Source organism: Melitaea cinxia, chromosome 20, assembly GCF_905220565.1.
Source record: "Melitaea cinxia chromosome 20, ilMelCinx1.1, whole genome shotgun sequence".
NCBI classification, from domain to species: Eukaryota; Metazoa; Arthropoda; class Insecta; order Lepidoptera; family Nymphalidae; genus Melitaea; species Melitaea cinxia.
The window spans coordinates 10,924,249-10,950,724 of NC_059413.1; the positions used below are offsets into that span (position 1 = coordinate 10,924,249).

At 29.8% G+C, this 26,476-nt stretch overlaps 1 protein-coding gene across 1 annotated transcript; it reads right to left on the reverse strand.

Moving 5' to 3' along the window:
• Window positions 1-1,315: 1,315 nt before the first annotated feature.
• On the reverse strand, window positions 1,316-26,456 carry LOC123663467 (D(4) dopamine receptor). The gene is made up of 2 exons (XM_045598146.1): window positions 26,117-26,456; window positions 1,316-2,827 (listed from the first exon to the last, which is right to left on the reverse strand). Exons 1-2 carry the CDS (start codon window positions 26,293-26,295, stop codon window positions 1,537-1,539), a joined length of 1,470 nt encoding a protein of 489 aa, XP_045454102.1. The 5' UTR covers window positions 26,296-26,456; the 3' UTR covers window positions 1,316-1,536.
• Window positions 26,457-26,476: the final 20 nt, after the last annotated feature.

Below are 26,476 nucleotides of genomic sequence, written 5' to 3' on the forward strand. Positions count from 1 at the left end.
AAATTCATTCTCACGTTTTTACCCATGTTAAAAAGTACAAAGTGTAGCCTTTGTTATTAAGATTGTTAAATAAGTACATACTTGATTGAGTAAGAAAATAATAAAATCTACTTATTCTAAAGATCATTTGCTTTTATTATTACTAGTACCGTTGCACTTTCTAAGTTTTAAGTCCTTTGGCAAACCCTTCATTAGTATTGATAGAATACAAAAATGTACATACAAATAGTTTTATACTTACAGTGTTTGTACAAATTAGTTTTTCTTTTGTCCTAAATATACTATGTAGTGATAGAAATTAGAATCTTCCTATTTAATTATACATATGCTAATAATCCTGAGTCCCATCGACTTTTGACTATAGAATAAGATATACAGTTTTTCAGAAATGCTATGCTAAGGTTTTTTGATGAAGATGATTTTATTGATCTGGTATAATTTTATTAGATTCGTCTTTCTAGAAAGTCATAATATATATATATAATAATATTTCGACGAAAATCCATTGATATATTTTATTTCTTTATACTTACGTTTATTATAAACAGCTGCATCACACGTACTCGTAGAAGTTGTATTGTCAACGCCAACAGCAAAATTGATTATCTTGATTTTTGAGTTTGGTTGAGTTTTTTCATCGATTAATATTTTTTATTGACTTCTATACGAAAACCAGTCATAAAATTCATTTTACATTTTCGAAAGTATATTTTCTTTCAGTTTTTTTTCTTTATTAAATATGTTTTACAATCAACTATATGTCGCTGATAGTTACATAACATGTGAGTTCATAGACTTTCTAAGCATGTAGTACATGTATGTCGATATTTAAGGACATTGTAATTAAAAAGTAATTTATGTATAAGTTGTACACGTGTAAAGTAAACAATGAGAAATTTCACAAAGTAGGTAAAATTACTTTCAATATTACCATTATTTAAATATTTATTGGGTTCTTAAATGCATTGGTTTTAATTTATTTTGTATGAATATGCGTTTAATGGTATTGTCAATGTATGAAGTTAGATTTGCGTTGAAAATTAACACTCAAAATATTGTTATATTTACTTTTCTAGAATCTTTTTGATTTAGTACATAAAACAAGTCATTTAAATGTTTGACATTATAACTACTTTATGATGCAATTTACCTTCTATTAACAAAATTGTCTTGCGTTAGGAAAAATTATGTAAGCGTCAGGCGAGATATAATAATTTTCGTAATACTCTTTTTATTATTAGACTTTACTTCTTATGTTTATTTTGTAAGTATTCGTGTAGTTACTAACATGGGACGGTAAAATAAAAGTGCAAGATCATTTCGTATGAACATTTATTTTATACATTTATATTATCGGGTAAAAATTATCCGCTTAGCGGAAAGGTACATGGACACAATAATAAATTACTTATGCTAAATCAGTCTAACAGTCGCGCCAAACGCGGTTCGTCTTATTCTAGTATCACAGATGAGTAGAGCGGTGGGTCGAGAGCGAGGGACGAAGCGCACCCGCGACGGCGGAGCGCCGGCCGGGGGTCACTCTTCCGACGCGGAGGACAGCTGCGTGCTTCCACCCGAGCTGAAGGAGCTGCGGCAAGCGCTCGTCTCTGATCCGTTTCCCGAACCAGAAACGCCGTTCTCTCCGCTTTCGCCTCCATCACCACCTGGCGTCAATGTCCGCAGTAAATCCAATGCAGCGCGGGCACGCTGCCCGTCCGCTGCTGCAGCGCAAGCTGCACCTGACGACCGATTCCACGCACTCTTCTCCGGTAGTAACAAACGCCTCGCTTCCCGTTGCACACGCCGTGAACGCAGAGCGAACAGAAACGGCGATATCGCTGAAGCGAGTAAGAGTAACGCTAAAGCGGGAGTTCGAGCACTAGCTGCTAATCCTGGCACTGCAGCCGATATAACAGCGGCCACCGCATGTGGCACATGTAACATCACTAACGCACCAGTTAAAAGTCCAACTCGAGCTGCTCGAGATTCTTCCCTATACCGAAATAATGAAGCATTAGAAATTCTACATCTGATCGATGTTATCCTGGATCCGTTATTCGAAGCCGCAGGCGTACAAGATTGCACAGTAAGTAGCGGTGCCGCTAGAGATGGTGCGGAGCTTACTGCGGGTAAACCTTTTCTTATATCCTCATTTGATTTGCCATCCTTTCGCGCATTCCGTAAACTTGCAACAGATGGACAGCGAACGGGACGCTCTGGAGGTAGAAGAAAAGGTCCAAACTTTCTATCTGTTTCCGTAACATTATCTGGTACATCAATTTTCAGAGTAAGTCCTTCGCCCTCCTCTATCAAATCTGGTAAGTTCACTTGGGGCTCATGAAGTTGAAGCGCACTGGCTCCATGTGCTCGCGCTCGCAAGCCAGATGCCGCCGCCGCACGATATATCCTCGCATACATGACGCAAACTATAGTCACTGGTGTTATGATGCCAGCGAACAAGTACACGACGTAATATGCGAGCTCGACTCCTTGGATAGCGGGCTCGAGCGGATAGTAGTGGCGGACTACGGCGATAGTAGCACGAACTGTAGCTGCAACACCGGCTGCCAGCCAAGTGGCAGCGCAGAGTGCGGCTGGGCGACGTTGCAGTAGGCGAGCGTGGCAACGCAGAGGATCCGTAACAGCGTGGTGCTGATCCAACGCGATAAGCGTGACCGCCAGTAGAGCGACCAAACTGCACGCTGAGGCTGCCGCGTCGCCGGCCTCCACCCACCCGGCCTCCTCCCTCGCCGTGTGCTCGCCGAAAAGTGCGGGCGCGAGCAGAGAGGTTGTCACCAAATTCGTCGCCAGTAGGTTAATGACGAACCTAGAACAAAAGAAAACGCACATAAGTAAAACAAATAAACATCGTAACCATACAGTGCAAGGTCGTTTTCATTCAAATATACTGTTCCATAAATGTAACGAAATTATTGCGAAACGTTAAAATCTTTCCTTGTAGTATTACTAGTTACACAACGGTCATGATTTATAGTGGTAAGTATACAAAATCCGTTCTCGTTCGTCGTTAAAACAAACTTCGCTAAAATATATTTGTAATAACCATGTAACAACTATACTAAATAGGTACTATACTAATGTACTGAAAACAGACGTCGCATAGCCTTATGGAAGGATCGAGACCGAACATAAAAGTGCGCAGTTGACGGGTCGAAAGGGTGTTTGGACACACCTGTGTGTACTTTCAGGTGGTTATAGTCAGAAATAGTAGTTTAATGAAACAACTTTTTTCGGATTTTATCGCGGTTTATTATTTACTTTTGATTCCCGACGTTTCGGATACTTTACAGCAACCATGGTCACGGGGAGTCCCCCCGAAAAAAGTTGTTTCATTAAATGGGTAAATTTCGCGTAAACATTAGAAAAGAAATAGTAGTTTTTCGTCATCATTCATTCATTGTCCTGTCGTTTCAATGTCGCAACGTAGATGTACGATAGATAGTACTGAATAACTGAACGTGTGAATGACTTTCGTAAAGTCTTGCAGCGTGACCGAGTAATACCGTTCACGTGCTATTTACTATTCCGGTCTCAATTACAAATGTTGCCCGCAAAATGCGTCCACGGGTCAAGAAAACGATACTGCATGCTGTTTCTTATATAAACAAAAAGTAAACAAAGCTAGAACAATGGATTATATTGTATTCATACACTGATCTACTAAGCCGATAACAAATGGAGGACATCAAATGTTAGTTTAAACGTACAGTTTTGACTTACTAATGTAATTAACAGTTTAAATATTTGTATGTTTCAAACTAATAAATTATTAACCAGAAAATTTTCTAAGACTTTGTCGGTATTTTAATTAAAATAATTGGTGGTACTTTAAAGATTTCTATCATTTTATATATTCGACGCTTGCATACAAAAATGTTCTAATAATCTTGCGGAAATAGTATATTAATTACTATAATATGAAATACAATTAAAATAATTAAATATAATCAGTAATTAAAAACAAATTTAAAAGATAATTATGTAAAACCATAATTTTAAAATTTAAAAGATATTTTATTGCTGAAAGATTTATTGATTCAATTTGTTTTCATAGTAATTTATTCCTATGTTTTCATCCCGTGTATTTAATTCTTTTATCGTGTCTATAAATCGAGGAAGATATCATTCAAATTTATTATAATTGAACTTTTTATAAAACATCTTCAAGGGAAGGTTGTTCTGAAAACTGAAACAAATAAACATAGCCTCTGAAGCGCGAATTGACAAGCATCCAATGCAGACCAAAGTATTACAACATCTCCTATTTTTCTACAAAACATGACATTTACTGTCAAGAAAAAATAAAATTAAAATATTAGTCTATTATCCCTTGACATATGAACCCAATCAATCAATCAATCAATCTCTTGACATGTTAAGTATTTATAATCTGTGTTATCTAACAAAGATTTCCACACTTGCACTGGTAACAACATGGTTTAATTTCTTCCAGATTGTTCCAGATTAGCATATGTAGGATAAACTGCCCTTGTGGCCGATATGATGACATTGCCAACAGCGACCTTCAGGCATACATGATATATTTGAAAAACAAATTTTTCATTTAAACTTGCATATATGCAACGCGCATATATTTCATATATAGACGGAATCGATTCTCGCATAGATGAATAAATCTGTTGCCAAGGGTACAAATAGTTTAGTTTTAATTAAAAGGTAAAAGAAAATATATATCGACAATAATAAAATACTAATACTCGTTAAGACTGTGCATATTGAAACTAAACATATCTCTCTGTGTCCCCAATAGATATTGACTAAACAAATTGGTTTTTCCAAAAAACTTTCCGCATGTATGTATCATGTCAAGACATTGTTTAATTACTTCAATAAACACATTAACACAAATATATTTCACAAAACTAGCAAACTCAGTTTTGTTATGCTAACATAGAATTATACAGGATAAATTCAAAAGGAACGCGGAAATTTTAAATTAAAACCGCTGAAAACGATATGCAAAATTAAAGCGTACTGCTTATAGCATCTTTCCGAGACGAAAAAAGAAGAAATGGTTTAAAAACCTGAGACAGGGTAAAAGAAACGACAACATTTTTAAGATTTAAAAACCCTGTTATACTTTTAAAAAATTTAAAAATAAATTCGATTTATAAAAATGTTAATGTTTTTTTTTCACGTTTCCGAGTATCGGAAGTTGATTGGGCGGTTTAAAATCAGACGAAAAATATATGAAAAACCTAACCTCACTATTTTAGCAAACTGTGTCAAAGAATCGACGTTTATTCGCGCGTTTCCTCTGGATAGTTACTTTTATTTTTTATGACGTCTAAAGTCCATCACTATTTAAATCAATGTCGTATATTAATTTCTCTAACAGAAATAACTTCTAACCGCGTTCTTTAAGAGGTAGCGAATATTAGGGTATCGCAAGGCTATCGAAATTATTCATATAATTTTACTGTAATATCAATACTGATACTCTGATGACTTATAACTGACTAACGGACTGATTTTCTAAATTTTATATACTTTTTAATTTCAAATTAGTATTATATATAAATAATCTAGAATCATTTATTATTAGAATATGAAACATTGCGTAATGTTTTTAAATTCGTAAACAAATCAAATTTTACGAGCTTTATCTCTTGAGACATAAAGTTGGGAAAACCCTGACTCTATCGAACAATAATAAATTTACAAATTTCTATATAATTCTGACCAAAACAATTTTTTTATATCAATGATGAATAAGATATTTTTCCTGCATAGGTATATTATTAGGAAATTTACTGATTACCGTATCTCATAGAACAATTGTTTACACGAATTAGCATATTTATAACACAATTAAACGTACGATGGTATCAACCATTTGTTAATTCTCAAGAATTTATAGTCGGTACTAAATTTCCTATCTTACTCGCTTTGACGTAATCAATTATTGTAACATTTATTTAAAGAGTGTCGCAGTGGTCGCAATAGTATATGATTACATATACATTCAACATTACGTGTCTAAAATACGATTAACTTACAATAAATATCAGATTCTAATGTTTGTTATTTAAGATAATTGTTGTAATGTTGACTTTATTATTGATATAACAGCCGTGTTAAAGTAAACTATTTAAATATCAAGTCCAAGCAAATAATAATTATTAAATTTAAATTTTATTTTATGAAATATTATCGAAACAATTGTTTTAAGTTTATTTATAGTTTTTTTTTTTTTTTTTTTTTTAATAAAACTTAAAATAATAGTTTCTAATGTAACCTCTTTACATGTCGTTCTTTACATTTCAATCATAAGTCTAGATTCGAATAAAAAACTTTTTCTATTACAACAAGTGGCTTAATGTGGTATTGTATAGAATTAAATGGAATTTTAATATATCATAAGTGCTAATAAGGCACTGTTGTCTGTTTGTTTCGTATGTTGTGACGTAGACTTTGCAGTCTGTTAACGGACCTTGAAACGTAGCATTCGTTTTCTATTCGAGGTTATATTTCAATACATTTAATGTTTCAAGATGCGCTTATATTTTACTCGAGTGGTTTTAAAATGATGTAAATAATGATGTGATTTAAAATAAATAAGTGATTTTAATTTAAGCTTCTACGCGATTGGGGACTTTTAAAATAACGGTCGTGTTTGTATCCACTTACTTAATTTTTAATATAGAAATAGGTTCCATAATAGTATATGTAACAAAAATAGTGCTTTAATTCAATTTTTTTTTTAAATTATGAATTACTTTATTTAATGCCCATTTCAAGACCAGGATATTAATAATTTTAAATACATTATATAAATATTTTAATGTGGTGATATATATAGCAATTTCCTATAATTTTAAACACGATTTTAAGGTTATAGACCTAAAGGCATCGTTTGAAACTCTTTGATGTCAATTTAAATTCTCATTAAAATTTACTTATCTTAATTGATATAAATGCTAATTACGTATAATTTTATTTGTATTGCTAAGAGAATTATTAATATTTTAAAAGACACGTAATAAAAATTCAGCAAAAAAAAAACGAAATGAATAATGAGAAACAGAATGAGATCCGAGTATAGTTTGTAGGTTCATATGGCTCTCTCCCTCCTTAGACACACTTAACCGAAGTCACTAGTAATATTATATAATTCTTCTATTGGAGTTTTGTATTTGACCTCTTTCGTTTCTTTCTTAGTTTTTCCACAGAGACAAAGTTAAACTAATTAAATCCTACTTGATTTTTATATGACATGTTTTTCCACCTATGACTACAAACAAAATCAAAACTCACTTGAGGCAAGTATTATATATTTCGTCTATTATATCACAATATAAACTTAACCGGAAAACTATTAATTCAATATAAATGTGTCATCACCTCTGCTCTTGTGATTTATGAACTGCACAAATTAAATATTAATATCAATTTTTTATTTATATTTTTTACAATAAAATGTTTTGATGATAATGATTTAATTTTAATTATAACGATTTTTACGAGTACATTCGAAATATTGTAATGATAAATATATTTTTTACCTAATATAATTGAAGTATCGGTATCTGAAGCATTGTAAGCGTGGTGCCGACCCTGCTCACTCACACTCAGCTCAGCAGGAGAGCTCTGGCCACCTTACTCACCCCAGGAACACAACACTGCTTAAGAGTTGCGTTATTTAGCATCGTATGAAAATTGTATTTTACTAAATTATGAAATTAAAATATTCTAATGGCTATTAACGATTAATTAAGGCCATGGACCAAACATGGCGCTTTGCATGTAATATATATTTTTATAAATTATTCTTGTAAATAGACCAACTATTGGTATTCGCTAATAATTAAATAGGTATATTTGAATCAGTACTGTAATTAAAATTATGTGGTTTATAGATAATAGTTATAAATTTATTTTATTTATCCGTATAATATAGTTTTTTATTTTTTATTATTTATTTATTTTTCGCTTAATAAATTCCTTTTAAGATTCAAGAAAAGGTAAAGTTAATAATTTGATTAATGATTGATAAATTTGATATTAATAATTTAATATTTATAATCAGTACCATATACAGAAAAACAATGAGACGATCAAGGATGACAGATACGATCACAATATTTATAAACGATTCCTTACTGGACGAACACTAAACCACAATAAGTTATTATCGATAATTCAATCGTAATGAAACAATAGTTGACGCATTCACCCTTATGATTGAAAACAAAAGGTTAAAATATAGGAAGGAAAGTATTGAAAAGTACAGGAAAATATCTGATATTACATACAAGAAATTATTTACTCAATTTGAAACACTAAAAAAGTTCCGGTTACGATTTTTTTTTCTTCCGTATGAATGACATGACATTTAATTTATATGACAGAGTCAGAAGTTGTATGTCGGAGATGATTTTGTGGCGATGCCAAGTCGTATCGTATAATTGTGATCACAAATCATAATTATATGATTTTTAACTGTAATGAACTGTTGAAATTACAATCTGTACATATAGTCTTGGAAATTAAATTATTTCCCTGTACTATTAAGTCGTCCATTAAATTAATTATTATTTATTTATGTTTATAATTGGCTTTATTATACCAGCTATTATATATTTTATATACAAGCAGACTCACCGAACTTCGTAACGCCATTTTTTTTTCGTGAATATATCAATTTTTCTTTTCTGACAATATCAGACCCAAAACAATATATTAACCAATTTGATTTACTCGTTTGTAAGTTATGAGCCTACATACATTTCAGCGACTGATTTTTATTTATGAAGATAAATTTTTTAAACAAAAATTATTTATATAAGGAAGCACAACAAAACTAACCCGAAGTGATTTTAAATTTGCTCATTAAATTACATTACCGTAGTACGTCATGCTTACGTTACTTTTTGTTCATTCATATATCAGAACATATAATGTATATAAATTGATATAAAGACTACTCTGTTTAAAAACAAATTTAATACCAAAACATAACTTAAAACGAGGTGTGTTTACTAGCCGATGTGCCAGTACGATTTTAATTCTTTTTTTAAAACTTGTTCATTGAGGAAGGTTATATAGGTTATTGGGCATCATCGTACTACTTAGAAAACAATCGTAAATACACATGAAACCGCATGTTTCGTCTAGTGCGTGATAGTCGTAATAAATACATGGGTTCTATTTTCAACAGATTATCGTTATATAAGAATAATTTAGCTTTATATAGTTTGTTTAATATCAACCAAAGTAGCCAATCTATTTTAAATATTACTTAAACGTAATGTGGTGGAATAGTTGGAGTAAGTATTTAGATTATGTTATGGTTAATTAATTTAATATTTTTAATTAGATTATGGTTCGCCAGTTTTGCAGTAGTAAAAACAAGGAACTGAAATAATATCCATGTCAGTGACCGCAAATTCGTTGAAATTCGTAACAAGCTAAAATAATTCATAAGTCGAAGGGACGGGAACAATACGAGTTCTTTCACCTTTCTAACATTTAGCTATTACGAGTGTGCGAAGTTTACCCTTTTCCCCCCTTGACCTTATTTTGTCCACGAATTTGTTGTTTCTTTCTAACTATGTAGAGTATGAGAAAGACACAGATAGTCTTAAAATTTCATGATATTACCCGCTAGCGATAAGAAAAGAAATGGAAAATAATGGTGATAAAAAACAAAATTATGATATTATGCAAGAATACAATAAATTGACAGTCGTGTATGCATGTGTGTGTGTCTGACTAGTAAGTAGCGTGTGTGAAGTTATGCGTTGGCCTAACTAATAAAGAAACCTGGTAACTTCGATGACACAGTAGAGGATAATTTTTAGGAAATAGTCACATCTAAAATTTTAGCGTGTTCTATGTACAAAGAGTATTAATATAGTTGTAGAAATATAATCATAACCAAAAATAATTTAATTTTTTATGAGGTCCAGTAGTTTTCCTTAGTGAAATCATTAATTATCCCGGTAATAAAGAATAGTAATGTAAGTAGGTATGCATATTTTAGAAGATGCTCTGAAACATATAGGTGTAATCGAACATGCAGTAGAGCATTAGTTAATCTCATATAATTTTTCATTTTAAAAAAGAGCCCTTTGAGTGGAACATTTACAAGTATATAAAGTACAGACCAACTAACGACCGGTTTCCATCACTTATTGTGCTTTATATGATAAGTAGCGAAGTATAAGTAAAATCTGAACACAATTCGTAAGTGAAGTTAATTTTAAAATTTTGTTAATGATATTCAAGTTATAAGACCATTTGTAAGTCCTGAAGCCGAAGCAACATAAAACAACAACATAATAAAAAAATATGAGTAACACGACGAAAATTTGAATATATGGTTTCACTGTACTTCACGCGTACCTTTTGTTCGACTTTTTGATGTACGAAATGTATTTCGAATACTAATTGTTTTTATTCACCACGACCTTCCGAAAGGCGGGCTTTGAATAATGCAACTGATATAACTCGATTGTTTTAAAAATACATTCATTTCGAGTTACTAATCATCATTCCCGTGGTTCTATTCAATTTGTTCGTATTATTGACTTTGAAAATTTTCGAAATCAACATCGTTTTGATAGAAAATGTCTATATTATATATGTACGTACGCGCATGAAATGATGAAATATGATGATATCTACGTACTAGCCAAAGCTTAGTAAATCTACAATGATTGTGGAAATTAACTTAGCAACGGCTAACGTTTCTCAAATACAACAGACAATAACAAAAACGCTTTTTTTTCACATTGATAGTAAATAAAAAATTTCAGTTATGTCTATGACGCGGCTAGGTTTTTATGTAACTATTTTGTTTTTAAACAAACTTCGAGATTAATTAAAACGAAAACCCAACGAAGTGATGTGACGTCATTATTACTCAGTATTGTAACGTCATTCCGAATTATTTTTTAAATAAAATAATGAGGATAATTGCCAGCCTCATTCATGGTGGCAGAGATAAATAATAAAATCCAGTCAATTACCTTAAGTTAAACGTAAAAACGTCATATGATTGATGCATCTTTATTTATTATTAGAGTTTAATTAAACTGCATTGTTGTCAATAATACTTAATTCGCTAATTCCAAGTTTTAAAATTAACCATTTAATATATTATATTCGTTGTTCAATTTTATTTTCACAAAATTTATTAATGATTAGCGACGATAAAAAAAATCTATTTTTAAAATTCAAGTAAATGTTTTTATTTTCTTGATTTATTATAAGCATTTTTTTGCTTTTGACATGAGTTGTCAATAAAGCGTGCGTTAAAACGCTAAAGATAACACTCATAAGGAAATGCTTCATTCAGTTTTAATTCTATAAACAATTGTTACGATGCATACTGGTGATTCGTAGTAATGACGCGTCGCTGGTCACTCTGATCTGCTCAATTGTCATTATCACGATTCTTCCTCATATATACATTTTTTTTGTGCATTATTCGTTCAGGTCAAATTAAATGAATTAAGATCAATTATCTTAATTGATAAACAATTAAATGATACTTTTTTTCGCGTATTTCTTAATTTTGTCGCATGACTGCATCATATATTATATGTGTATATAATTTTAATTAAAAAAATTGATAATTTTTGTTGTAGTGCAACAATGGCGGCCATTGTTTTGGATATGCCATTGTTCTGCGCATGCGCAACCAGGTGTAGTACAAGTTTGAGGAAATGTCATTTTTAGAAGCAGTATTTCGAATGGCGGTTATGTAACGTAAGACTGTTTTGTTTAAAACCACTTTCTTCCGACATAATTGGTTCAAATTGTTAATTAACTTATGTGAATTCTCGTTTTTGTTAAAAAAAAATATATTTCTCATCTTCATTCGCTGAATACATTATAGCTATGCCAATTAACTAGGTATATTGAAAAAAAAAAAACAAGTTTGTCAAAATTACAGAAAAAAAGTCATGAGTAAACGCGAGAACATGGACATATGATACTATTGTAAATTAATGTAAATAGCCTTATGATAGAATGAAAATCATATGACATAAATAATAAACAATGAAGTAATGGAAATAATATATCAAAGTTATATTATCGAAGTATAAAAAGATGATGTTTTAAAGAATAGTCCTATAGTTAAATATTAACTAGCTATCTGAACTGGATTTCGTTAACTAATATGTAATCAAAAAGTATGTATATTTTAAATTAAGGCGAACGAATTATGCTTACTTGCTTCATAAAAATTATTCAATATTTTCAATGAAATATGTAGTTACATTTTTTTTTGCAATTTTGCTATAATTTTATCAAAATTTTATTATAATATCTTTTTTTTTTAATCTGGCAAAATCAAATGAATATTCAATTGAACACGCCCATCCATATGTATGCTTTAGGTAAGACATATTGACCTTAACCTAAAAACACGTACGTGTCAGGTACAAAGACATGGGTGACCTAATTTAGAGATAAAAGCGTACTCATTTACAAATGAAAATAAATAAGGTTTTATGGACAAGAAAAATAATCTAAATCTTGAGGATTACAGGACCCAAGGATTATCATCATTATGATGATAATCCTTGGGTTTTATTATTAGGTTTTATTATTTATTTAATAGGTTATTGGGTACAAAATTAGTGTGAATATATATCATTTATTAAATATACAAATTTAAGTCTAATAACAAAACGCAACAAATAAAACCCCCATGATTCATTACGTAAAAAAAGTATTTATGGGTTAAAATTACTTAAATCGATTTAAAGATAAAACGCAAATTCACTACGACCTATTTACAAGGCACTCGGGAACAGGAACGGACAGAAAATCTACTTTCCTGAGGGATGTAAATTAGTATAAAATTTCCACTATTTTCCTAGGCATATTCGTAATGTTAATTGGCACTTTAGACTTTAACTTGATATGCACGTAAGCAAATTCATTACACGAAAATTGATTTAATTTAACAACAAAATACAATATAAAAAAGTTTGTATCCTACGTTAGGTGGACAGAAAATATTTATTTAAATATACATTATTAGAGATAAGTCAAAAACTACCGATCAAATCTCTATCTAATTTAAACAAAACTTCGTTCCAAGCGCAAGGATTCGACTAAAAAGAAAAAAAAAACGAAAGAGAAACAGTTATGAGGTAAACATATATAAGAAATACTTTTTTGAAATTGGGTAAAATACAATACCAATAATAATTTTAATAAATAAAATAGATACAATTAAAAAATATATATACTTGAGCCGGACAACTTAACATTTTTTTTTTTCTTTCAAGAAAACCTCGATAATTACGAAAAAGTATTTAATGAAGTAAAAATTAAAATATATTTGAAAGCTACGAAATCTACCGTAATAAACATTAATGTAATATATGGTTGATGTAATTTCTTTTTTGTAACGGATTTATTGTGAAAGGTACTTTTTATTTCGTAACCAAGAAAGTACATACTTACATTTTTTTTATATGTATTTATTAAATTTCAACTGCACACAAAAAAGATATAATTTAGAACCAATACAAATATTTAAGTATGCAAAGGCGGCCTTATCTGTCATTCAACCTTTATTGATGTTAAGAAAAAAGTGTCGTAGCGATGCAAGATAGCATAACATACACAGAAATCAACTTAAAACACTAAATATAGTTTTATAATACAATAACCATATAGTATACGATACATACATAGGTACAATAAATATGTGGCAATTGTTACTGTTGTATTACATTTTTTATTAAAATTGTATGTCATATTTAGTCTAATGAAATTGCGATACTGATTGCTTAAATATTAATTAGATAATTAACTAAATAGGCCATGGATAACGAAATGTAGTGACATCAAGGCAAAACTGGCCTGGCATGTAGCTCTTGTCTATGATCTTATTAATCTGTTTTAATAATAATTAATTTTAACAACAATTCAAAATTACTAATTAGACAAACGAGGTTTAATAAAAGAGTTTATATTAAAACCAAAAAGGTTTTATATATGAGTTTATATATGTTTATTTTATTTTTTTAGGCACGAACACTGATTTGTATGTAAATAGGATTTTATTTTTTTAATTACAATGTTACATTAAAATTTACATTAAAATGCGTAATTTTAATATGCTTGTTGTTGGTAATTTTGAGTTCCAGATATGTCGGTCATATTGTACATATCAAAAGTTACTCACAACGTACTATTCACAAATATTTACGGAATGGGAGAATCATTGATGATTCAGGGAATTGTTTTACGTAAATTACATCATATTATTATTAGGAATATAAATAAATCTTACATTTTTTTGAAAATGTTATAATTATAAAGAAAAATCTAATACTACTATTAATTACCTTTCTCGTAAAAACAAAAACCTTTACAAATGGATGTTTGTACCCAATTACTTTAGAACGGCTGAACAGATCTAGATATTTTGGACAGAGATAGGTTAAAGTCTAAACTACAAAAATCATTAAAAATAAAATAATAACGTCAACAAAGTCACAGATAAGAACAGCTAATTTGTTATAGTTTTATTTTTAAAATAAGATCTTAATATTACGTAAGAAGCTTCAAGATTTTTACAATATTTTTTTTTAACTGACATTCTAAGTGATTCAGCCTCCTTGAATTCACAGATATTAAAAGTAGCTTGTTAACTTTTACCGATACGATACATCTACACATTGTTTGTAATCTCAGTAATTATGACATGTTACGAGAGAAAGTTGAAAGCGTTTGTGCATCGGATCCAACTTCGATGCATATATTTTTAATAAATAAAAGTACAGATTACAAATTTATGTGAAAACTTTTTTCTTCCCTTTTCGTATTTTACCTCAATTTCTATCAATTAAAAGCCCTTTTAAATTATTGATCATTAATTTTAAACTAAGTAGGTATATACGCTAATGTAGTACGCAACTAACTACAACATATTTTTAATAAATTTTATTATAATATAATAAATATTTGTGTATTTTTTATTCCGTTAGTTTTTTTGGCGTTGAATTTTAAACTTATCATATTATATTAGTTAATTTGCGTCTTATTTTGAAGATTTAAAAGCATTGTAATTATTAAAATATTTATAAAAACTATTATGTACTTAATATATGATATATGCAATAAAAACGTAATATAATCATATTGATGAATTGACACAACACTTCGTTTAATTTATTATCCTTTTAGATATTCACCGAAAATTAATATACCGTTAATAAAAAAAAGGAACAAAGATAAAAGAAAATAATCACCAAAACAAGGTATCTCTTGTATGTATAAAGTTACTTAATTTTTAAAATAACATTTAATTAAAAAGAGCTTAAATTACTGATAAAATTTAAACGTGCAGAACAGAATATTGATACAATATGTTTGTGTCTAAACTTTTTTTTAAGTCAGTTTATTAGCGGTTCCTCTAAAGAGAATTTATATTTTAAAACTGATGGTCACGTTACCTCTGTGTTAAAATGACGATTAAAGCTTTCTTATTACTCTTACTACTACTTTCTTATTACGTCTACTTATTTTATTTAAAATATTTAAAAAAATCAACATGGCGTTAAACAAGTTACTCACTAATTATAAAATCGTGCAACAAAACTATTACAACACGCGATTGTATGCAAAGGTAATAAAATTATTTCTGCAAAGATAATCACCTCCTACTTCCTACGTTCGACTACTGATTCATGGTCACCGATCAGCGTTACTAAAACTTGGATTTATTAATTAATTTAGTAAATCCTCTTTATATACATAGTAAACAGCGCCACCTATTATGGAAAATAAATCTTACCGTTTGACATTTTAGCCGTATTATTGGAAAAATAAATTGTTAAACCGCGAGAACTCTTCTCAAATGTCATTTACAAGTGCAATGTCATAGAAACCCAATAGCGCGGAAGATAGTTGTCATGTCAACACCGACATGACATATTCAGGTAGTAGACTCGCTTTTTTATATATTATAATATACAAAATATTCTTTTCCGCATTTTAGTTTTTTATTACACGCAATTGATGCAATAAAGCGTTTTTCAAATAATTGTATTTTTCTGTTACTTTTTTTGTCTTGCGCAAAATGTACAATAACTATTTCTTAGTAATCTGTGTAATGTACGTGCATTTACATTAATAACAATGGAATTTTTGTATTAATCGTAACTGATTTGTATAAATTACGTTCTGAAGACTAATCCGAAGACATTTTAACGTATCGTCTTTTTAAATTATTAACTCTAACGACGTGTCATTTGTAATCTGTTTTAACATTTATTATTTCATTATTATAAAATCCTGTTTACCTAATTTATGATCCACACGTGCCAAGACGTTCTTATTTTTAGACATCACTAGCTGACCCAAACAGACTAACTATATTGCAAACTGTCAAACGCGAGAAGATTAAATAATCGTTTTCTGATATATATATATATATATATTTTTTTTTTAATAATGCGAAGATGCATTTTTTAATTATGTAAAAATTGTACAAGGGGTTAGAAAACAAAGAAAAAAAAGTGTGAGCAAATCACACTCGGCAGAAGTGAACCTTCTAAAACTACAGTGTAATGTATTTTATCTCATTCTCTTCTATACGTTTGTGTGTTTCTTTATCGTGACGCATTTTCGTTTCATCGAGTTTCAAATCACAACGATTCTAAAAAAGTTTCACTTCAATGGTGAATTAAATCAGTGAAGTCGTTGACTTGAAGATAGAGAATTGGAATATAGAGATTATTTTTTTATGAATGAGATTACTAATTAATAGAGGTTTTTTTTTAGCTGTAGCCAAGAAATGTTTCAAAACAAATGTTAAATATGGATCCTTCGAAATAACAAACAATTCGCTTGATTTTTCATTCGTTTTTCGATACTATTTACAAGTACTACTTATATGATTTTATATCCATTAATAATATAAATTAACCACTTTAAAATAAATAATATCCATACAATATACTGGCAGTTGGTGTACATTTTTACAATAATGTAACCTTACCGGAAGGCCACTTACCTCGTTACAGATTGCAATTAAGACATAAACAAAAGAATACTGTATAACAATTAATGCGATAAATTGTCCTTTACTTTACTTCTTAACTTTAATATTTAAATAATTTTGTATTTTTAATTATACATTGAAAAGTAGAGTTTCGCTTATCGATTTTTAATCGACTCTTAAAAAGGTACGATTTCTTGTTTTACTCTTCTATCGAGCTCTTTTCTCTTATGTTACCCTAGTACCTAATGTGTTTAAAAGCTGTCGCCCAATCACCCGATGTTTGTAGATAAAATGCATTTAGGGATAACTAATAACTATCGGGATATTTATAAGAACAGCTGAGCCACTATTATTCATAAAATTTTTGTCCGTATATGTTTCAACTTGATGCACCATCTAGAATTAGTTTTAATTTTGTTTTATGTTTATTGGAAAATAAACAGCGTACAGTAATATAATTACTTCACAAAACAATACCATTACACAAGCCAACTAAGTTTCCACTTAAATATACTAAAACATGAACTTAATAAAAGATAACAAAAATTCCAAGAGACAAAACAATAGTTGTTACTCTATAGCTGTAGAAAATTCATTTTAAAACAATTTTGTTTACATAATAAAAAACGCAGACAAAATCGTAGGAATCATCTATTTTAAAAATAATTGAAATACCTATACATTTTATTTTTAGAACAAGGAAAAATTATATATTCCCAAAAAATAATTTTACAATTGATCAAAAAGTGCTGAACAAAAAGATAAAAATATCGTCGGGTTAAGCCTTGCGAAATCAAAGCCAAGATCGATACGTCTAATTCATTTCCGTCGTATTCAAATGCAAATCATCACACACAAAACCTTAAAAACGTCGGGAACCGATAACCTTTGCGAAACGATAAATATGTAATGGCGCGTCAAATTTTCGACATCAGGATGTTTGTTCCGTTCAAAATATAACTAGGTGTGGTACGCAATTTTACCCGTTTAAGTATTTGTATTGATTAGAATTTCGACATAAAAACGGACAAACATCTATCATCTATTAGTATATTATACGACAAATTAGACCAATGTGGTAGCACCTGCTTTGTTTAACTTTCTTTCTAGATCAATAGGTATTAAAAAAGTTTATTTTTTTAAATAGGTTCAAAATCCAGATAATGCATTCAAACCAACAAACTTTTCCGCTTTGATATATAAGAATAGATAATAATATGATGTACGCAAGCCGGCGTTTTGTTTTTTTTCCGGTTTTTTAACCTTAAAATATTGCCATTGAATGATGAAACAAAAATATTTTTATCGTATCTATCTATATATATTATTTTGATATCAAAATAAGGACAATTTCTTTAATCTATACAACTATATGAATCGCTGTTTTTATTTGATTTTATTGATATTAGCGTCAACAACAAAAATTTGCTTTTGTTCAAAACACTGCACTTTTTTGTTACAAGATAATCGATTAAGAGGTTAGGCGATAGTGCCTAAAAATCTTCCATGAAAAACTTTCCAATTAAATAAAATATATAATCAAATAGTTAGGTATTTTTAAACGAAGTCAAGTGTCAGCGAAATTAATATATTCAAATTGACACAATTCAGGTGATTGAACTTGAACGATAACGTTTGTTTTTCCTTATATACTTTCGCCTTTGTGAATATTTAATTGCACTTATTTAGATGAATTTAACGGTGTTTCATTAAGAGGTTCTCAATTCGATTGTATTTTTTTTTAATATATGTTACCTCGGAACTTTTGACTGGGTGGATCGATTTTGATGATTTTTTTTTTTTTTTTTTTTGAATCAAAAGGTGGTAATATCATATCGATCTAATTTATTTTCTGTGGGTTAAATACTTATTCGGCCAGTATCGAAGAAAATTAAGAAAAAACTGTGCTTGGTCGGTAATTGTCAAGGATATGTTTTATGAAATATAACATCTTAAAATGTATATGCGTTTTAAAAATTTTTACATTTTTACAAAAGTGGCTGAAGAATTCGTTTCGTATGATAATAAGTTTATTTTTTAAGAATTTATAAAGCAGGTCTGATATAATATTTTTTAAATTTAAACGCAATTAATATCAATTTGTATAGATGTTATCTGTTTGATTGTCGTAGAAATGCTTTCATGGCGAGGTATGCGGGTTCGAAAGCGGCGACGTTCGGCTCGTGTCATTCATCAAAGTTACTTTTACCGGATCTATATAACTGACAGATATTTAAACACCATTCTTTTCTATTTATTTATTAATTCATTAAATTATTTTTGAATGCAACAAATAAGGTTTTAATGTTGCTATTGGCCTGTTACAATTTACAAATTTTATTCACTAAAACTTAGTAATATTCATGTATCTGACATGAGTATTACTTCGCAATATGTAACCAAAATTTTATAGATTAAATGATACTCTAAAACCACACAAAACTAGACTATATATTATTTTCGATATTATTTAGTATAAAAGAAGATGAGATCTTTGACATTTTTCTGAACATTAAAAAAAAGTCGTCCTGTCACGCGTTGAGAAAATTTTAATTTTTTATGCAGATTAAATCATAATGGCATAATAAAGACGATCGGGTCAGATATATCGATTTAGCGAATGATCTCCCACGCCCAACGAGATGACTCATAGCTTAGGTACAAAACTATAAATATCTTGTGACCATCGAGTTAGTAGCAGAGATCTTACGAAATTATTTTAAAATTATTTTTAAGAAAAAAGAACTATCTTAATCACTACATCCTGCGAAAATAAAACATGTTTTACAAATGACAAAAATACTTATTACCTTCTCACTTATAATACTAATCAATTCTTTGCTGTTTATGTCATCCTGGTAAACCCATTTTATTAATATTATTCCAATTAATAAATTATGACCCCGCGTTGGCACAACGGTCACAGGGATTGTACCTGTTGCGCTGGCGGTTGCGGGTTCGATCCCCGCACATGACAAACATCTGTATTGGCCATACACGTGTTTGCCGTGGTCTGGGTGTTTGTGCAGTCCTTGTGGGTCTCCCCACCGTGCCTCGGAGAGCACGTTAAGCCGTCGGTCCCGGTTGTTATCATGTACACCTGATAGCGATCGTTACTCATAGTAGGGAATATATCTGCCAACCCGCATTGGAGCAGCGTGGTGGATTAAGCTCTGATCCTTCTCCTACACGGGGAAAGAGGCCTATGCCCAGTAGTGGGATATTACAGGCTGAAGCGTAATAAATTATTCCTAATATAATTAATAATTTATTCTTCATATTTTAAAAATCATCTAGGTATGTTAAATTAAAAATTCCATTCTCTCTATCTTCGCAAAAATAAACAGTAGAAAAGAAAACCTATTGTTTCAAACGCAACACTATTGTTTTATTTCCGTTAAACTGATGGTCTACCACGTTGTTATGGAATGGTATTAAAAGTTTTTCAAACATATACAAGCAGAACTGGGCTAAATACGAATATTTTACGTGACAATATTTAATTGACAGAAGTCAATCAACTATGCTTAGTTAGTGCTAAAATTATTCTTTTTTTTTTGTAAACAATACTATCGACTGTTAATTTCATTAAATCCCGAAAATCAATTATTCGCACTAAAACTGATATACGAGTAGGTACATAGGTTTATTACTGATTCTTATAAAAAAAATAACAATTTTAAAAATGTGTTAGGTAAGTACTTACTATAATAATTGTAAAATTAATTTCCAAGCGCGGAACTTTTTTTAAATAGATTTTTTCTTAATATACAATTTAATTTAAATACTAGTAGTTACTACTTTGTCAGCTGTTCCATTTCTTAAATGTCTTTTGTCCTATAAAGATAACGTAAGTGCTTAGAAAATGTCGTTACAAATATGCTTTCGATTCATTTAAATTTTAACTAAATTTCATTATTCATTTTACAGTTAAAACAATATGTACCTTCATAAAATTAATGTTAATTATTTTAAAAAACTATTGGATATTGAATATAATAAATAAGTATACAGATTACGTAAAATATTTTCCCATACATTTTAATTTACAACAAATTTTAGTCTAGAATATCAGGTTTTAATTTTGCTTATTGTTAAATGCTTTTAAAATATAAGACTAATGAAAAAATATGATAAATGATGTTAAAATTCTCAAGTGGTATGTATGCAGCGATATGATAGTTCTTGACACAGTTAAATACGAGTATATCTGTGTCTGTACAGTGTCTCTACCAAGGAGTTTTTATATGATGAAAATTACGTTCCGTTTTATTTATATTTCATAATACTGAGGCTTGCCATGACACTTCTTTTTAAATTCATAACTACAGAAATGTAACATCATCAAACATAACACATCTCATTTATCGTCTTTTAAACGTTGAGTCAATTACTATTTGATATCCATATAGAATGGTGTTATTGCTTTTTAATCTATTGTCCTAAATTTGACGCGACCTCAACTCGCAAATTTCGAATGGAAAATTTTCGAACCTAGCGATCGTTTGCAATTTTGTCATGACGCTTTCTCCATCATTATGCACAGGTTGACACCAGGTTGATAAATGACACCTTAATTTTTTAAATTTAAATTTAATTTAAAAATAAATAAATATAACAAAGGAGTTTTTAATAAATAATATACTCAAAACATTTGAAACATAAACCTTAAAAACAATACAAAGTACCTACGAAAGAATTTCAGGGCGATTAAAATTTTTAATGTTGATCTATTAATTTTATATTAAGATTATCGATACTAAATATGAAACTAATAATGTGATCACAACAATGATCATTAATAAACGAAAAGAAACAAACAATGACGTTACAAAAAAATTGACTTAGAACTAAAGGAAATATTACTAAACATTGATAAGTAATGTATATCTACCTATATTTTATTTAGATTATATTTAATTATGATTCTGACCCCAGCAGGGCTAAACTACTAAATTCAGATAAAAAACCAGTTTTAAAACAACTTATCGTGTATTTTTATTTTAAAATAGTAACAGGTGTCTTCCAAATTATATTTACATTTGCCCTTTTATTTTTATCGTTTTTAAATTGTATTAAATTAATAATATAGATAAAAATGCCTGCTCAATTATAAAATAGGGCTATTATAAACTATTAATTAACTATTTTAACTTACAAACTATTATTATTATTATTTTTTCTCGAAGAATCTAAAAAACGCATAACTATATTTAATAATAATTAAAAACTCTAAAAATGTTTTGGACTCCCTATATGTCAAAAAGTCTTAATAATTTAGTCAGAAGTAAATCACTTAATCCTTAAGAACATGAAGATACTATATCTAGGCAAGTATAATCCGAGTTAATCCTTCTACCTTCTCCCATCATTACGTATACAAATTCCGACGAGGCAGTAATGTTCCAACGTTAGATAAAAAATTACTTTCAAAACTCCTGAGCTCCGTTATGAATGTTCTAATCATCCCTGGCCCAATTTCCTCGGAACATTCCCAATAATTATTATTAATAATTATGTTTACTTACTTGTCTTAAGAATGGTTCAAAATAACCATTTAAAGTATTTCTTTGTTTGAATAAGGTTTAAAATTTCTGTCATATAAATCTCCTTAGAGTTTAGACTTAGTGTCGAGTTTTTCTGTTATTACAGTATTAAGAGATTTAGACAGTTAGATCATAATAACTAAAAAGTTTATTACATTTAAAAAATATATATTGATATTGATAACTGTTGAATAAAGTTGCATTGAAAAATCGCAGACAGATAAAAATACGTTTCAAATGATTTATTCAAGAAAGTACATCTAGATAATAAAAATTACCATGTCATAATATAAGATCAAATCGTGTTTCTACCAGATTTATTTGATACAAGATAAGATTACAATTTTTTATCATTAATCAACGGATTTAAATAAACTTTTAGGCATATTTCTGTTAATATTATATAGTTATATCAATTATTAAAATGTATTTTTGCAGATTAATAAGAGTATTTAGCAATAGAATGAAACTACCGACTATTTATAATATGAAATACAATTGATAGTAAATAGCCTCGATGACGATTATTTTTTTCGTAACCGTAATCCAAAGTAACCGCAACTTAATAAGTGTAATATTATGAAATCTTGACGAAATGTTACATATATTTCTATACACAAATACTAAGAGTAAACACAATCATCTGATAAATCGTGCCGTGATAATAACGAGCGTACTCTACATGTTGAATGCGTATTTAAATATATTACACTTTTTTTATTTACCATTTTAAGAATTCTTTAAAAATTTTAACAGCCAGGTGACACCAATTTGAAACAATTAATCCACATTAATCTAATTATTTCGACCGAGATACGAGATATAAGTATTGTTCAATTTGCCAAAAGTTTCCGTTTAAAATGTTCAATTCAATATAAAGAATTAAAACGGTTATTTCAATTGTTTATATTGGCTAAGCGAATGGTAACACGAAAATCGTCTACCCACGGTGATCAATTCTATCAACTACAAGTTACAATTGGCGTGGTACTACTAGAGGCGGATACGATGATTCACATCATAAACGTTTTAAACATAATGTGCAATAAAAATAAACAAATATTCAATCAAAAGTTCAAAGACCGATGGCATAGAAAGCGAGCAACTGCCAGCTACCTATTTATTACATGTTATTAAATGATAATAATATTATGTCACGAGGACGTCTCACTCAGTCTTGGGAATAGACCTACTTCTCAATAAATACACTTTTATAATTTCTCTTTTCCTTTATTGTTTATAATCAATATTAGCATTGGTGCGGGTAAAGTAATGCTCGAAGTTATTTTCCACAACGATAGTCGCTCAAGATCATTACGCCTTGCCTTGTTAACTGCGGTTCGTGTGATAAAATATTCAGTTGCAATGTCGGATTAATAATAAAATAATTATTTATACGTCAACACTTAAATGAAAAATCGATGTGTGGCATTTCTTTGAGTAACAAACATGAATAATAAATCAACTCAAAGTAATACGAACAAACACATTTTACACGTTTATATATCGTAGCGAAATATTCGATCAGCAATTTAAGAATTATTTGACCATGTATATTCTGCGTAAGAAGATTTGTCGTTGTCGATTACTAGCCAGTTTTATTTTATAATTTGTAATCGAGTGTCGAGATGCCGTTATGTGGGACACCGTACTCGTCCCCTGTGATCTTTCGACCACATTTCACCGCAACTATAAATTTACGTTGCAAAACGAAACAGTCTCGACTGAATCCGCTGCTCTTTTCAATCACAAATAATTTAAATTATATAATTGATTTCGGGTCACTAAAGACGTTTGATGTTGCAAGAAAAAAAAAACCAAATAATATTGCTAAATAATTGTGTTTGCTCGCAAACGAAAAAAAAACCGACTTCAATTACATCGACAAGTAATACAACGTAGATCGACGAAAAAATAGTCAAGCAACTACGCTTTATTAAAGATTACTCAAAAAGTAGTTACCAGATCTCGATAAAATTTATATGTGACCACACAATAAACATCAGTTTTCGATTAAATTAAAAATTATCAAAATCGGTATACCCAGTAAAAAGTTATTACGGATTTTCGAGAGTTTCCCTCGATTCCTCTGGGATCTCATCATCAGATCCTGGTTTCCTTATCATGGCACTAAACTTGGGATATCTTCTTTCTAGCAAAAAAAGAATTATCAAAATCGGTACATCCAGTAGAAAGTTATGCGGTATAATACAACGTAGGTCGACGAAAAAAGCGTCAAGTAAAAACACATTATTAGATATAACTCGAAAAGTAGTTGTTAGATCTCAAATAAATTTAAATGGGACCAATTAGCACACACCACCTTTCGATTAAAACAAAATTTGTCGAAATCGGTCCACACGGGCAAAAGTTCTGATGTAACATACATAAAAAAAAAAAAAAAAAAAAAAAAAAAAAAAAAAAACAGTCGAATTGAGAACCTCCTCCTTTTTTGGAAGTCGGTTAAAAAATTATATACAAATTGGTTGAAAAATGTTAAATGTTAGATGCATAGTTGTTTCTTCAACAAACTGTTAAGAAACCCCAGAACACTTTGTTTATTTTGTCTTTTGTGTATTACTTAGTTTAATTTTGAGATTTTGTAACAATATCTACTTAGAAGCAGATATAGCAAGACAACATTTTTTTTTAGAATGATAGAGCCACATTTTATCAATTTTTTTAGGACAAAGCCTAACCTTTGGATAATACTCCTGACCATTTAACAAATTTTCCTTTAAAAACGAAAACTATTATTAAACCTTTTTTATTATAAAGATATAGTACATTCATTTTATGAATACTCACTAAATTAGGACTTGTGTGAATTACTTCGCGTAACAGTTACTTAGCCGAAGTTTTTTTTATTCAATGTCTTTGAATGGACAACGGACGATGAGACGTGACCTTCTCGGCTCTGACGAAACGAGTCGAACTTTTTAGCAATTTTTTTTTTAAACATTATAAATCAACCGAAATTGTTGAATTCGGCCGTCATGCAGTTCATTAATCATGTATTACTAAAGTATGAAAAACAAACAGTAGGAGCACAGGTAGATGGACGGACACTAATGATCTAATAATAATATGTCGTTTGGCGAAAGCCCAATGGGTAGATACTGTTGTTAAATAAAAATTGAAAATCAAAATGTTTTAACTTTTTTATGTTTTGATTCCTTCATTATTGTTCTTTGTCTAACAGCTATTTTATTTATACTTATTTACGGAATGTTGTTCCTTTACCTTTTTAGCTACAACAACTTTACAAATCAGTTTCAAGTTTACATTTCGATATTTATGTTTATAAAAAAAAACATAAATTGTTTATGTGTTCCGTTTGTATACCTCGCTCGTCTACTCTCTCTTATTGAAGACGGAGTTATGTTGCCATCTACTTGTACTCGCAAATCGTTTATTAAATCTTTTTTTATTTTGCATTAAAATTTAGTAACTCGTTAGCCTTGATAGAGATGAATGTGCTTAACGAGTGTCCTGTTCGATCTCATTTAGGACTAAGCTATTTTTAACACGAGAGTCAAGTGAAACTTACCGATTGGATATAGTTCTCAGGCCGGGACGCCGACAGAATACCAAAAGGGCCAACGAATTGCCCGCAGTGGACACCAAAAACAGAGCGAGGAGCACGATCTCCTCGACGAGTCGATCCTTCGTTTCCATCCCCTCTGACATTAACGCTCGTCCAGGAGATAAAAAAGTCGAATGATCCATACTAAAGTCATCACTAACACAAAAAAAAACACTTGCACGCAATCTAACACTTAGTCCGTTCGCAACTGCAGAAAAGTTGCGTGAAGTTTTAGAGAACACGCTGGTCGGAACGGCCGCGTCTTTCTCGTAGCGCTGTCAGTTGACAACTGGTAACTGGTTACTGGAGTGGCGAGTTTACTGT

Excerpts from the sequence above, each read along its gene's own strand:
- LOC123663467 (XM_045598146.1), bottom strand. The coding sequence starts at position 26,295 with ATGGATCATTCGACTTTTTTATCTCCTGGACGAGCGTTAATGTCAGAG. Across the intron at positions 2,828-26,116 it reads CTGAGAACTATATCCAATCG|GTTCGTCATTAACCTACTGG; the intron begins GTAAGTTTCACT and ends CTTTTGTTCTAG.